The sequence below is a fragment of the Cottoperca gobio genome, chromosome 6 (assembly GCF_900634415.1).
Source record: "Cottoperca gobio chromosome 6, fCotGob3.1, whole genome shotgun sequence".
In the NCBI taxonomy this organism is placed as follows: domain Eukaryota; kingdom Metazoa; phylum Chordata; class Actinopteri; order Perciformes; family Bovichtidae; genus Cottoperca; species Cottoperca gobio.
Genome location: NC_041360.1, coordinates 16,178,252 through 16,191,495, shown reverse-complemented (window position 1 = coordinate 16,191,495; position 13,244 = coordinate 16,178,252). Strand labels below are relative to the sequence as shown.

The 13,244-nt window shown below is 41.2% G+C and overlaps 1 protein-coding gene across 1 annotated transcript; it reads right to left on the bottom strand.

Annotated features, from left to right (window-relative positions):
* Positions 1-116: 116 nt before the first annotated feature.
* Positions 117-13,185, bottom strand: alpk3a (alpha-kinase 3a). The gene is given in 15 exon segments (XM_029434253.1): positions 117-1,861; positions 1,949-1,997; positions 2,092-2,309; positions 2,412-2,500; positions 2,582-2,856; positions 2,948-2,983; positions 3,072-3,199; positions 3,751-3,898; positions 4,629-4,995; positions 4,997-7,084; positions 9,529-10,852; positions 10,989-11,106; positions 11,458-11,579; positions 12,227-12,505; positions 12,805-13,185. Coding segments are annotated over 14 exon segments (5,436 nt in total). The 5' UTR covers positions 12,367-12,505; positions 12,805-13,185; the 3' UTR covers positions 117-1,527.
* Between the last annotated feature and the right edge of the window lie 59 nt (positions 13,186-13,244).

Genomic DNA, 13,244 nt, shown 5'->3' with positions numbered 1-13,244 from the left:
AAATATTTCAAATAAAATTGAGTGATTAAATTATTTAATAAAGTTATTAATTATAAATATGTTTATTTAAAAAAACAAACATTTGCTGACATGATGTGACATAACGAGACAGCACACATTGTAAACACACATTTATTCTTCTTTCTTAATCACTCATTCATTTACTCATTCACACACTTACTCACACGTTTGTTTGAATGACAATACACCCTAACATTGCAGGGATTTCACCACCATTCACTGGTCAATATTCAAACCTAATTTCAACCTCTTTTAGAATTTTTATATCATAAATAATCATGCAATCATTACAGTGATGTAAAGTAACGGCAGTTGAAATTCAAGAGCGAACTATCATTGATCATTGATCAATAATCCATTAAAGGAATTCCTATGGATTTAATGTTGGTTCTTTATTATTTGTAAAAGGCAGGTGACTACAGTTACAATTTAAATATGAATACCTGTGCTAGCAAAACACGCAGCTCTCTTGTTCAGCGCAAGGTGATTGCTGTAAAGCTTTACAGATTTCATTCAGGGAGCCTTATGAACAGGCTTCTGAAAGTCCTGAGTCAGCTCTTTTGGTTATTTTGTTCAGTGTGCTTTTATCCCACAGTCCATAGGTCAGATACAAATGACTGTGAGGAAGTCATTCAGCAGCTTTCCTCATTGCTAGGAACACACCCGTGTGTTTTTATGTCAATGAGCGTGAGCATAACATCGTTAAAGAGTTTACCGGTAAGCCCCTTACTGCGCATTGTTTTGCCTTCACCAGCATATATTGAAATGAACTGAAATACTCCAAGATAACCTATTAAAGACACATATACAAAGTATTCAAAAACTACGAAAAGAATAATGCCAAAAACAAAGTGCACACAAACATCTTTGACCTAAAAATGGTGTAATTCCACAGCATTAGCTCAACTTTGCTGTGTAAAGAAATGCTGTATGGGCATTGCTAATGCAAGCCTTAAATACCTCTAAAATGAACTCTATGTCCTACACACATACTGTACATCACAGATGAAAATGCAGCATTACCTCAACCCCCTCTGTGGCTGTGGTTTTATTCTCCATAAGTCTTTAAATGAAACCATGAAAACGTAGACATTAAAAGAAAAGAGAAAAGGTTCAATGCAAGTTTAACAGTGTGAAGTACGGTTGATTGTTCAATGATGATGATTTTGAGTTCACAGATATTGTTTAGAGAGTTGTTAATCCACTCATAGAGCTGATAAGACTCTGAGGCAAGTGTTTCAAACTATGTAATACTGTTACATCAACTCGACTGTGACCCAGTGTTTCTTTTCATACCGTAGTAGTTAAATACACTGCTTTAGCTGTTTGACATTCTTACAAGCCTTCCAACTACAACACGTAGCTGGAGGATGTCTGTAACTATAATGACGGCTGAGAAATTCACATCAATAATCACACTCTTCAAGTCCTTGCTGGTTTTAGTAACTGGAAATAAACAGGTAATACTGAACCATTCAAAGTAATGCAATCTTGAGGCGCTTCTTCCTACCTCACTTCCAGAACATTAGCAGTTTCTGCAGGCTTGGGTTTGACGCCTGATTTATTGTCCTCTGCCTCCTGAACTTTTCTAGTGACCTTTGGGCTACCCTTTCTAGACATTTGAGGGCTGTGACCTTTCCGCTGCAGCTGTGGGCTGTTAGAGCCCACCTTGCGGTTGAGCAGGGGGCTCCTGGAACCCTTTATCTTGGTGGGTTGCTGTAGACTATCCACAGACTTAAGTGAGCGCAGGCCAAGAAGTCCACAGTAGTAGTTGCACTGATGGTGTGTCAGGAACTGTTCGAACACTTCAGGAGAGCCCTGCTCTGTTAGTCCTTGGTATCTAAAAATAGAGGAGACAACTTTGTATTATAACTATTCAAATAGAAAACAAACAATAACATTTGCATGTCCTGGTGTGTGTACAAACCCTTTTGACTTGGTCACAACTCTAACATTTGTAATCTTTGTTTCAACACCTGCAACAAATAAATCACAGAAGATTATTAATATTATCATTCCCACAGATAGATAAATGAGTGTGCTTATTATAACCTTGTATGTGTGTCTCACCCTCCAGTCGAGTGACCAGCAAATTGCCATGTGTCCACTGATGGATCCAATGCTGGAAGGTGTTGCATTTCTGCTCCACCTCAGAACCGGTTTGTGTAATCAGCCTGCCTTTAGGATCCATCATACAGTACTTGAGGAAGACACCCTGAAGATTAGCCTCCACTCTGGCATATGGCACAGAGTTTGCAGGCCGGTACATCAGATACTGAGGAATCACTCTGTGGGCAACACAAACAAATATTGGGTTGATCACAAGCAGTGCTGTATATTTGAATAAGAATCACTTATCAAAGCTACTGCGTAATAAGTGTGGTACTTACTCTAGTGAAAAGCCAAAGTTCTCAATTACTCTTGCTTCAGCCGCAAAGATTTTACAGTATTCCCGAATCATGTTTTGGACTTTGCATTCCTGGCAACACAAACAATTTAATAAGGCAATTTATTTGGAGCAATTTACTAATTATTCTTAGACACTAAATCTAAAACTCACGTGCTTAGTGATCTGTAGATTTCTCTCTGCAAGGTTGTTCTCCTTTGTGTTCCCGTAGGCAATGGGGCTTTGAACTTTGATGATGCAGGCGCTTCCAGACTCAAAGACTGGATCCAGGCCGTAAATGACCTTCACTCTGCTGGCTTTGTGAGCGCAGCCCTCCCCGATCTGCACCGTCTCGGTCATGATGCGGCCAAAGTACTTTTCCCCCCAGCTGCCACAGTCGGCCAGGCCTTTGCTGAAAAGCATTGGAGTCATCTCGATCTCCTCTCCAACTAAAGGAAAACAGAAACACATATTTATAATGAGTAATACTTTACAGAAAAATGTTGGCTGATATGTTACAAAGCTAACTGAAAAATGTACCTTCCAAATGATCTTTTAGTAGTATCTCAGACAGAACTGGAAAACAGAAAACAGAGTCATAAAACAAATATTTATATATGATAAGAAATAGATTAGAGATTTCTCAGGGAATACTGTATCTTACTGTCTTCGCTGAGCAGGAAGTCAGTAGTGTCAGTCCCATATTCATTATTGATTGAACAGCCATATACTGCACAGTCATGGCTGGATGCTAGAACTACAGCCAGTGCTACTTGGCTTTCATCTCCTCCACTTGAGCACAAAAAAGGGAGAGAACAAAAAAACACATAATCATGAAACTAGTTGAGTTGTACTTGACGTTGAAGATTCAACATCAGCCCACAAGGTGTCACTGTGAGACAGATGTCTACGCTGTGTGGCAGCAGTCTGCTGACACAGCAGCCAATAGCAAATATATATAGACTTTAATGCATCCTGGAGATGGGAAAAATATTGTGTCAGGTTACAGCGTCTGTGTCTAGCCAGAGATTCACCTCTCTGTGTCCCAGCTGTGGGACTCACAGTCACATGAGCTGGACGTCTCTGCAGTGACAGTATGAGAATGACAGAAGGCCATGGGTTGCACTCTGAGGCCCAAATAAATCCTGTTCTTCCTCGTAGCTTTATTGTTTCAGATATGGAATCTGTCCATTGTTATCAGTCATGTTAGCTGTAAATGTTCAAAACAATAGCAGCAGGAAAAAAAGTAATACAACACATTGAACATCATGTGACATTGCTGTTGATTTGTGTTGCAGGTGATTTGAGTAGTGTTGACGTTGTAAGGCAAGAAGGGAATTTACCTTCTGTTCAGCTCTAGTATTTCCTCCTCATCTCTGTACCACTTAATGGTGGAGTCACTGAGCACGTTGAAGAACTGGCACCACAGCTTCAGGTGTCCGGAGGCATCCGGGAACGGCTCTCCCCTGATCTTACGGATGACCTGCGGAGCTGGTGGTGCATGAGAGAGGGGGTGCTCAACAAGCGGCCCAGGGTAAATATATACTGTACTGGAGAGTGGAGACTTTCTAATGTTTCCACTTCCTCAAGCACTGGTGTCAGACTCATGTGTTGACAAACTAACCATTTCACAGAGCCATTTAACAGCTGATCACTTCGTAGATCCTGAGTATTTAGCCATATTGTAAAATACAGTTCTAGTTTACATTAATTAAGTAAGATGATAAGTTAGTTATTGTGCAAACAAGACATCACATTGTGTCTACAAGTTGATAAAACTGTTGTTCAGCGGCAGACTGCTGTCCCTGTCCTGCTCCACAGACTGGCTCAAGAACTCTTTTGTCCCCCTGGCCATGAGACTGTACAACTCCTCTCGGTGATGGCCGGGGCATTCAAACAATTCAAACACTTCAAACTTTGGTCAATGTTGCAGTGTACCTTTGTATTTTTACTTTTGTATTTATAATGTACAGCCTTTATTGCTTATTTTTTATTTTATTTTTATTTTTGCTTACTTTTTAATGGAGGTGGGGTAGATGTGTAATGTTATATGTTATATGTCTTTTAAGCTACTGGATGTCTAAATTTCCCTTCTGTCTGTCTGTCTGTCTGTCTGTCTGTCTGTCTGTCTGTCTGTCTATCTAAAGCTCTCATTGGAAAACAAGCACAGCATAATATATTCTCAAATAAATCGTTTAGGATAGAAAGATGAATTATTTACCTTTCAAAGGGTCGAGCTTCTTTTCAGCTGGTTTCTCCTCTTGTTTGGTGCTGACTGGCTCTTCTGTGGGAGTCTCCTCCACAACTTTTGGCACCTCCAAGGTGACCTTCCTGCGGCTCAGCAGCGGAGAGCGCTTCTCCATTGGTGGGGTATTTTGTCCTGTAGGAGCTTGTAGTAACGCTGCTCTGCGAGCCTGGCTGGGTGACATGTAAGGGGTGTCCTTCTTGCCTTGAGTATCTAACGCACCAACCACTGCTCCCTCTCCATCTTCTTTAGGTTTTGGGATGAAGATTTTGCGACGAGCTCCGGAGGCCAACTCCTCAGGCGTGGCGGAGCGTATGAGTGACAGACTGTCTCTGCGCTTCAGACTGGGGACTGCTCTCACAGGAGAGGGATGATGTTGGTGTTGATCCTCCACTAACATCTTCGTCTGCTTTGTCATTAGTAAATATGTCTGAGTCTAGAGCAGCCTTGGACATGAATTTACGAAGACTGGCTGGACTTAATGATGGATGTGTTGGGGGTTTACAGGATAGTCTCTCAACAGATGATCTGTTTCTTTGGAGGTCTTCAACAGACACAGAATTATCTATCTTAGTCTCTTTCACGGGGTTTGCTTTCAAGACTTCAGGTACAACGTTGTCTTCTGTTGTTCTACTGAATGACACATTGTTGTCAACCTTTGGTATTAGAGCTTCATATAGCATAGAGGGAGTGTTTTCTTTTATACTCTTTTCTGCAGTTTCTTCTTGGTTCTGTTTGCCACTTTGAGTTATTTCCGGCGCAGTGGTATTATTATCGCCAGCATCATGCTTTGTTCCCATTTGCGGGGAAGCTGAAGTTTCTGTTTCTGTGCACTCACTTTGAGTGGGCAGTGGGCAAGTGACAGAGATCGGTGGCACAACAAACAAAGGCACCGTTGGAGTGTCAACAGGTTGCTCTGTATCCGAAACATGGGCATTTGCAAACACATCATCCTCCTTGTCATCGGTGCATGAAACATTTATAACAGGAATTGATGTATAATCCATCCAGTGAGGGAGCTGTTCACTGCTTTTCATGTGCGGCGGCTCCCGCTCACATATTTTTGTCTTGTCATCCAATTGCGCAACTTCCTTTAATTTTTCTATAGGTGAGAGATTGCTATCATTCTGCGTACTGTTCTGCATGGGCAGCACAGTATGCATAACTACATTCTGGTCTTCAGTTACTACCTCAGACACAAGATTTGCATCAGGCTCTGATTCTTCCTTTTTTAGTGCCAGAATAGTTAGTGGCAGAGTGCTCTCTTTGAGCTCAGGCTCCATTATTTCAATTTTTGGGATTATAAAATGTTCATTTGGGTTTACACCTGCCACAGTTGGATTAATATCTGGGATGTCATCAATAGTAGATATTTGGATTTGTGGGATATTCAATGAGGGCCGACACTGCTGAATCTCACTGCTGTCTTGATGCTCGACATTACTGCGTTCCTCCAAAACATAAGCATTACTTTTCTTGTTTTGTCTTACTGAGAGGTTCTTTGGTTCATCCAACTCCTCTACTTTCACTGCTTTTATCTTTTCTGTCTCCACTTCAAACTGTAAACTCTCATTCCTTGTTTCATTGCTCTCACCTTCTAAAATTGCCTCCTGCTCTTTTAGATTGTTACAAGCGTTAACTTCTAAATCTAAAGCAGAATTCAATCCCTCTTTCAATTTCCTTCCCTCTTCACTGCTACTAAAACCTGCGCTTGAACTCTGTATTGCATTGACATTGTGGACTTCAGAGACTATAGAAGAAGTGCATGATTGCTCCATTTTTAGGTCACCCTTCTCTAAACTCTCTGGGGCCGCAGAGGGCGGAAATTCTACATTCATTTCCTGAAGTGAAGTACATTCGTTCGTCTGTTCTTTAACCTTATCTTCCACACTACCGTATGTTGCCACAGCAGGCAGATGCAAAAGCACATGATCTGGTGTTTTAGATTGATATGGCTCTATTCTCTCTTCCAGTGAACATGTTGTTAATTCAGCAATCTCATATCTGCTTATATCTGAGCACGGCTGTTTGTTTGATTTCACTTCAGCTTTCTCCTCCTCACTTAACTTATTGGAGGAGCTGCTCTCCACCGTGTCAGGTTCACCTTCGTTTCCCATCTTATCAACATTCATCTTCTCCTCTCGTAAAGTTTTAGTCGGTGCATCCCCAAGGCTTTGGCTGTTTGACGATGAGATAAGATTATGAGGGGGAGTCCAGCTCTCTTGCAAACTAGTGAGGGTGGATGTGGGGGAGCGTTCCTCTTTATAAGGGGCTTGGGTCTGTAGCAGGAGAGATATTTCCTCCCTGGGCGAAGACTCTTCTCTAGCAGCCAGGTGATAAGGCTGTGGTGAAACTGCCAGGGAATCTGGCTCTTGCTGGTGAACGGGAACCTCTTTGATAGCTGATACTATCTGAGAATCTTTCTCTTCAGCCTGATGTAAAAAAAAAAGAGCATTTTAGTACTTCAGAGTACTTGCAGCTACAGCAGTGTTTGTGTTTCACAGTGAACTACATGAGCCACACATGCCTTACACTGCTGGTTTTACTTCTTATGCATGTAAAATCATTTTAGGTCTGATTTGTTAGTGGCTAAAAGACCACACAACCGACTTGAAAAAAATATTCATGTTGAAGAGTTTTATGTATTTTTAGGATGCTTGTTTAAAAAGACTTACTGCAGTGACCTTTGACATTGCAACGCCTTTAGACTGAGACATGTTTCTCTACCATAAATTAACAGAAGCATGAACAGTGACATACTCTGACAAACATGATATTGCAATGCAGTGTTATGTTCCCCAACAGAGAGGAAAAGCACTGGGGTCAGTCGGTGAACAAAGTTAATTAATTACTAGGTTTTAAAATATAAATGCAGAACAACTCCAGTAAGTCAAGACAGGATTGTGTTTTATGACCTGTCAGCTTATTTCAGGAACTTCTTTGCGTCATGTCTTGTGCAAGATAGCTGAAACCAAGTGTTTACATGCTAGGGTCCAATTCAGTGTTTGGATCTTTGTACAAACAGGGTTCAGCTTTTTTATTTTAAATTGTCTGAATTAAGCTCACACTGAACATACAATTTATTCTAACTTTTATGTCTATGATTTAAGCAATTGAGATGAGTTGAAAATGCTTCTGTGCTCTGCCTCTTATGTTGAAACAGGGACAGGGGAATTACCACATTCTTTGGCACAGATGTGGTGTTTACTCAAAGAACTTGCTGGGCAGGTCTCTATACAAAAGACTAGCCATGAAATGCATGATTCCATACATCTGTTGTCATCGTCAAACTACACATAGATCTTAAATGTGAGTGAGAAGATTTATAGGTAAAGCTTCAAGCTGGAAGTGTTGTTGGGTGTTTCCCCTCACTGCCCCTGCTTTTGCTGTTCATACCATTAAAATAAATGCAGAAGAGTTATGAAACCGCACGCGCCTCGTGACAACATGTTGGGCCAGCAGTGACTACTAAGAAAAAAAGAAGTTGCTGCTTTCGATGGAAGGGAACTGGTGTCACATTCATTCAGTCTAAAAACAAAGCAGTGATCGTCACTGCACCTCCGTATGTAAATAGATGTCACATCAATGTGAGAAAAAACTCTTTAGATAAGTAGTTTGACTTCCTTTAACTACTCATCAATGAGCAGTAAAAGTATACCGCCACCCTAGAAAGGTGCAGTTGTAGTTCCACATTATGGATTAACACGCACTCTGGATTTAAACAATGTTTAAACTTAGACTTCAGTTCCCTTTTCCACATGTCATTATATACCAGAAAACTGGATGCTAATAGACAATGTAGAATTCAATACATCCGCTGTGTTAGTGCATTTCATACACAATTCCCGGAATAAAACTATTCACATACTCAGAGTACGTTCCCCTTCACAATCTGCACTTCACTATCATAAAGGCATGAAAAGCCCAAAAATATAAAAAAAAAAAAAAAAAAAGAAAAGCCAAGAGTCACTTGATCAAAATGAAATAAATCAAAGCATCCCCAAATAAAGCACTGAATATCCCTATTAGCTTTCTTACTGTCTGGGCTTATACAGTACAGCACTCCAGTCATAGCATAATCCTCCTAATTTCCAAGACATGACAGACATGAAAATAATTCTTCAAGCTAAAGACTAATATGACAGAAAGCCTTGCTGCCTTTTCTCTAGATGAGGAATACGCTTATTTTAAGATAGGGGGGGGGGAGGAATGTGTCCAATGTGACGAGGTCCTCCTTTCATGCAGAGACCTGCCGCTCTACTCCCGCTCAACCATACCCCACGGCCCACTGTCATGCTGAGCCCTGTTTGTAATGTGAGAACACCATCTGACATTCAGTTTCATCATGATCTCTGACGCACTGGTGTCACACTGATTTCAGCCAACATATGAAGATATTCCCCATCCCTATTTTACAGTGTGCAGTGCACTTCCACAACATCCCCCACCCACGCAGATATGTAGTGCAACTATAAGTGCTTGCTTCTTAAAGTTCCCTATTTCTCCCATACTATCTTGTTTGGCTTGTTGCTCTTGAGTTATATCAATGCAGAAAGACCACAGCCTCACGTGGCCAAGCTAACTCACTCCACCTGTCGTTGTTTGTTGATGATGCACTGTATGTTTTAAAGAGGTTGTAATATCTGACTGTCCCACACTTATACATGAATATATATCTAACTGTGAGTCGTTACATGCTTCTTATCTACCACATTTGTGACCAGCAGCTGGCTCATATCCTAAACTGTGTCAGAGTTGACAGAGTTCAGGCTTTGGCCCTGAATTAGCTCATCTTGTATTATCTTGTCACACAAATGCATCCTATATATAACTCTCAAGTGGCAGCCAGTTGCCCTTCAAAACTCCTGAAACGTACCTTAGTGAGAACTTGAAGTCCAGACAATGACATTTCTTCATCTGGACCGCTGCTCTCCGGCCCCACGGACACCACCATGGCCTCCACAGCACTGTCAGCCGCTTTGACACTCTCCCCCCTGTGCTCCTCTACACTTCCAGGTGGCAATTTATGTGCCGATGGCAGGACTGTGTGTAGAACACTGTCTTCATGCTTATGTTCATGTGGCTTCAGTGACACTGACAGTTGTTCTATATCCACAGTTTTTGAAGGCTCCTTTGGTTTATCTATTTCCATATGCACAACGTCCTCCTTGAGAGGCTTGCACACTTGATTCTGCTCCGGTTGCAGCCGAACTGATGGTGGCGTTGAGGCAGGCGAGTGGTCAAACTCTCTGTCCTTTTTCTCAATGTGATCATGAGAGTCCTTCTTGCTCTTACCAAAGAAGAAGTCTTTGACTGAGTGGAGCACAGAGGACAAGGAAGCCTGAATGTTGTGGGGGTCGTGATCCTTATGAGCCTTGCTTTGATGTTTGACTTGTGAACCATGTTTTGTGTGCGATATTGTATGCGACATCTCTAACAGCCTTTCTTTTTCTTTCTCCCTCTCTGTGGCCAATTCTTCTTCTCTCATTTTCTCTCTCACATAGTCTTCCTCTTTTCCTTGTTCTTCCCTCACTTTTTGCATCCTCTCTTGCTCTCTCTCTTTACTGGCACTTACAATAGGTATATTCATCTCTTTAGGTGTTTCACCTCGGGATGAGTTCTGTTTCTCCTCAGCAGCCTGGGACTGGAGGGTCTCTGCCAGAAATTGTGCCAAACCAATTCCTCCATCATAACAGTTTTCACCTCCATTCCCCATTATATGGGTCCTGCCGCTGCTTTTGCTACTGCTGCTGTTAACCTCAGCATCTACACCATTTGTGATCTTTATTTTCTTTTTGGCCAAGGTTTCCTCGGATGGAGATATCTCCTTCTCCAGGTCTTTGGATGTCACAGGGGCAGAGCTAACACCATTAGGTTCTGCAGCAGCTCCCAGTTGTTCCATAGGCTCAGGCTCGTTGACCGCTGGCCTCTTCTCTAGTGGTGGGACATGTCGCTTCCTTTGAGGGCGTTCAGGGCTACATTGTGGTTTCTCTTTCTGAATGTTTTCTTTATCCCCCTTCTTTGCGTGCTCATCCAGTTCATTCTTCTTCTTTTCTGCTTTCTGCTTCAGCTTGGCAAAGAACCTCTGGTGGATCTTGAACTCGTTCATGGTGCCAACCTCTAAAACTCCCGAGCAGGAAACAATACCTTTGCTATTGCTTGCTGAAACCTGATAGATGGCTGCATCATCCAATGTGCAGCTGAAAGCAGAAGCACTTATTAATGTCATATTATAGGAATGATGACAGTGTTACAATTCCCAACAAAAAACAAAAAGCTTCATTTCAAATAGTTTGATTTAATAGATTACTATTCTTGCAAGGTTGTGTTACATACTTGTAAATATGGAGGGTGTGGATTTTTCCGTTACGATGAATTTCATATTTTGGGAGTCCACAGTACCGGTCCATTTCCATATCATCTTTATACCATTTTAGTTCTGGAGCTGGGTAACCTAAAGACATGGATTGTAAACAAAATACAGTATACAAGCAGTAAAGAAGCTGTTGCTTCATGTTTATGATGTGTCAGCTGCTGGAACAGCTGCTACTTTTGGATGTGCCCACCCATCCAATCTGCCTGCAGCTAAAAACACAACATCCTGGAAAACATCTTAAATATGAAATGATCTGATGTGTTAAAGGAGCAGTTCATGAAGAATAAAGTAGTTAATTTAATGCGTTCAAAGTTAAATCCTTCCTTTGTTTTCAGATAAGTCACATAATGTCACAACACAAACAAGCTGAAATGTTTAAGTTACTCCAAAAAACAACACGCTGAGGCATGCAAAGGAACAGACACCTACCTGATACCTCACAGGTGAACTTCACGTTACATTTTTCTGACACTGCCTTTGATTTCAAGGTGTTCTCAAAGGACGGCTGTATGTCCTCAGTCAGCTGAGCCATGACGCTGCACAATGTGCTCCTGGAAGCAAATACTATTGCATTAGAGTGTCAATTTCTTGCTTTCAAATCATAGACAGCTTTACACGTCAGTATCATTACAGTGACCTCTTCACCTCTGTGCAGTACATTCCAATAACTTGCTTAATTAAGAAAAAAGGATGTTAATTAATGTAGATATCTGGTAGTGACGAGAGTGGGAAAGAGTGACACAGATACTCGTGAGATGTCAAGCAAAACAATGATGTCAAACCAACATTAAGACCAATGATTTTTACTGAAAACTGAACGCAACACTGGACAAACCGGACACTTAAATTACAGTTCAAACGTGTGTAGGTTTCATTCTTGGGGTTAACCAGTTTTTGTGGTTAAGATATTAGTTGGGAGAAGTGTTTTAAAAATATGGATTACCTCGTTGGCCTGTAGTGAGAATACCTTGAATAGCTATTCAGAGAGGAGGCAAATGAAGTGACGTCAATGATTAACTTCTGTGTATATGTAACCCACCGACATGAAACTGTTTAATAACTGCCCTCCTCTTTGACAAAAAGAGCACTTTCTTGTTCTTATGGTTCGTAGATTAGAAACAGAAATACGCATAATTAATTTCATAATTTACAAGAAACATCTTTAGCATGTACATGTGTTATAGATGAGGCTGTGTACCTGTTTTCAGGCCTAACATTCGAGAGGTAAGGATTGCGGCTTTCTGAGCGGCCATTGGAAGAGCTGCCCTCCTCTTCACTGAAGCTGCCTGTCCTCCCGTTGCCAGAGAAAGAGCGAGCCATTGGCCTTCTGGAAGTCATCGTCCACAGAAGCAATTCACAAAGAAAAATGTAATCCAAGGGAAATGTATCACCCACAGTGTGATCTACTCCGTGTTCACGTCCAAGGATTGTCTATGTTCAACGCTCAGATTTATTGGTGTTATCCATGTAAAAGCCCCTAAAGAAGAAGAAAAAAGAAGAAAGGTAACAGAGCCTGTTGGAAGTTAACAAAACAAGTTATGGGGATCATTTGCTCATATAAAAGACAAACACACAGTTTAGACTCAATGCTTGTCCTTCTGACCAAGCAAAGTACTTTGCATTGGAGCAAGTTATAAATAGGATCAGCTATCAAGTTGTGAAAGGGCTGTTAGTGGTCAAACACAAACCAAAGACATGCTATTGACTTGTACGTGTTAGGAATATAATTTAGTTGTTTCTTGGTCACATTAACAATAGGTACATTTTCCAACTTACCATTGAGATGTTATCAGTGTTGCTTTGCAGCCAGGGTCTGTGAAGAAAATCTCTGTAACTGCCTATCGTTGACACGCATGTGTTGCCAGCAGGCCCTATTTATAGCAGCCCTACAAATAGTTGCAAGAGCACAGAAGATTTTCCGAAACTAGACTTTAGACAGAAGTCTAAAAACTAAACTGAATTAAAAGTACAAGCTATCCATTCAGACCAGAACACATTACTAAAAGCAATTTCATCAATAGTCTTACTATAAAAAGTCACTTGGTTTTGATTCATCTTAATAAATTAGAAAAAGGGTGTCCCATCTTGAGACACTGCAGTGGAGTGGTGTGGACATAACATGTCTGTGTCTGTAGTACCAATAGTCTATGTCCTGCTTTGCTCAAGAGTTACTTAAGGACAGCCCCCTCACCTTGTTTTGAAACACATGGAGAAAA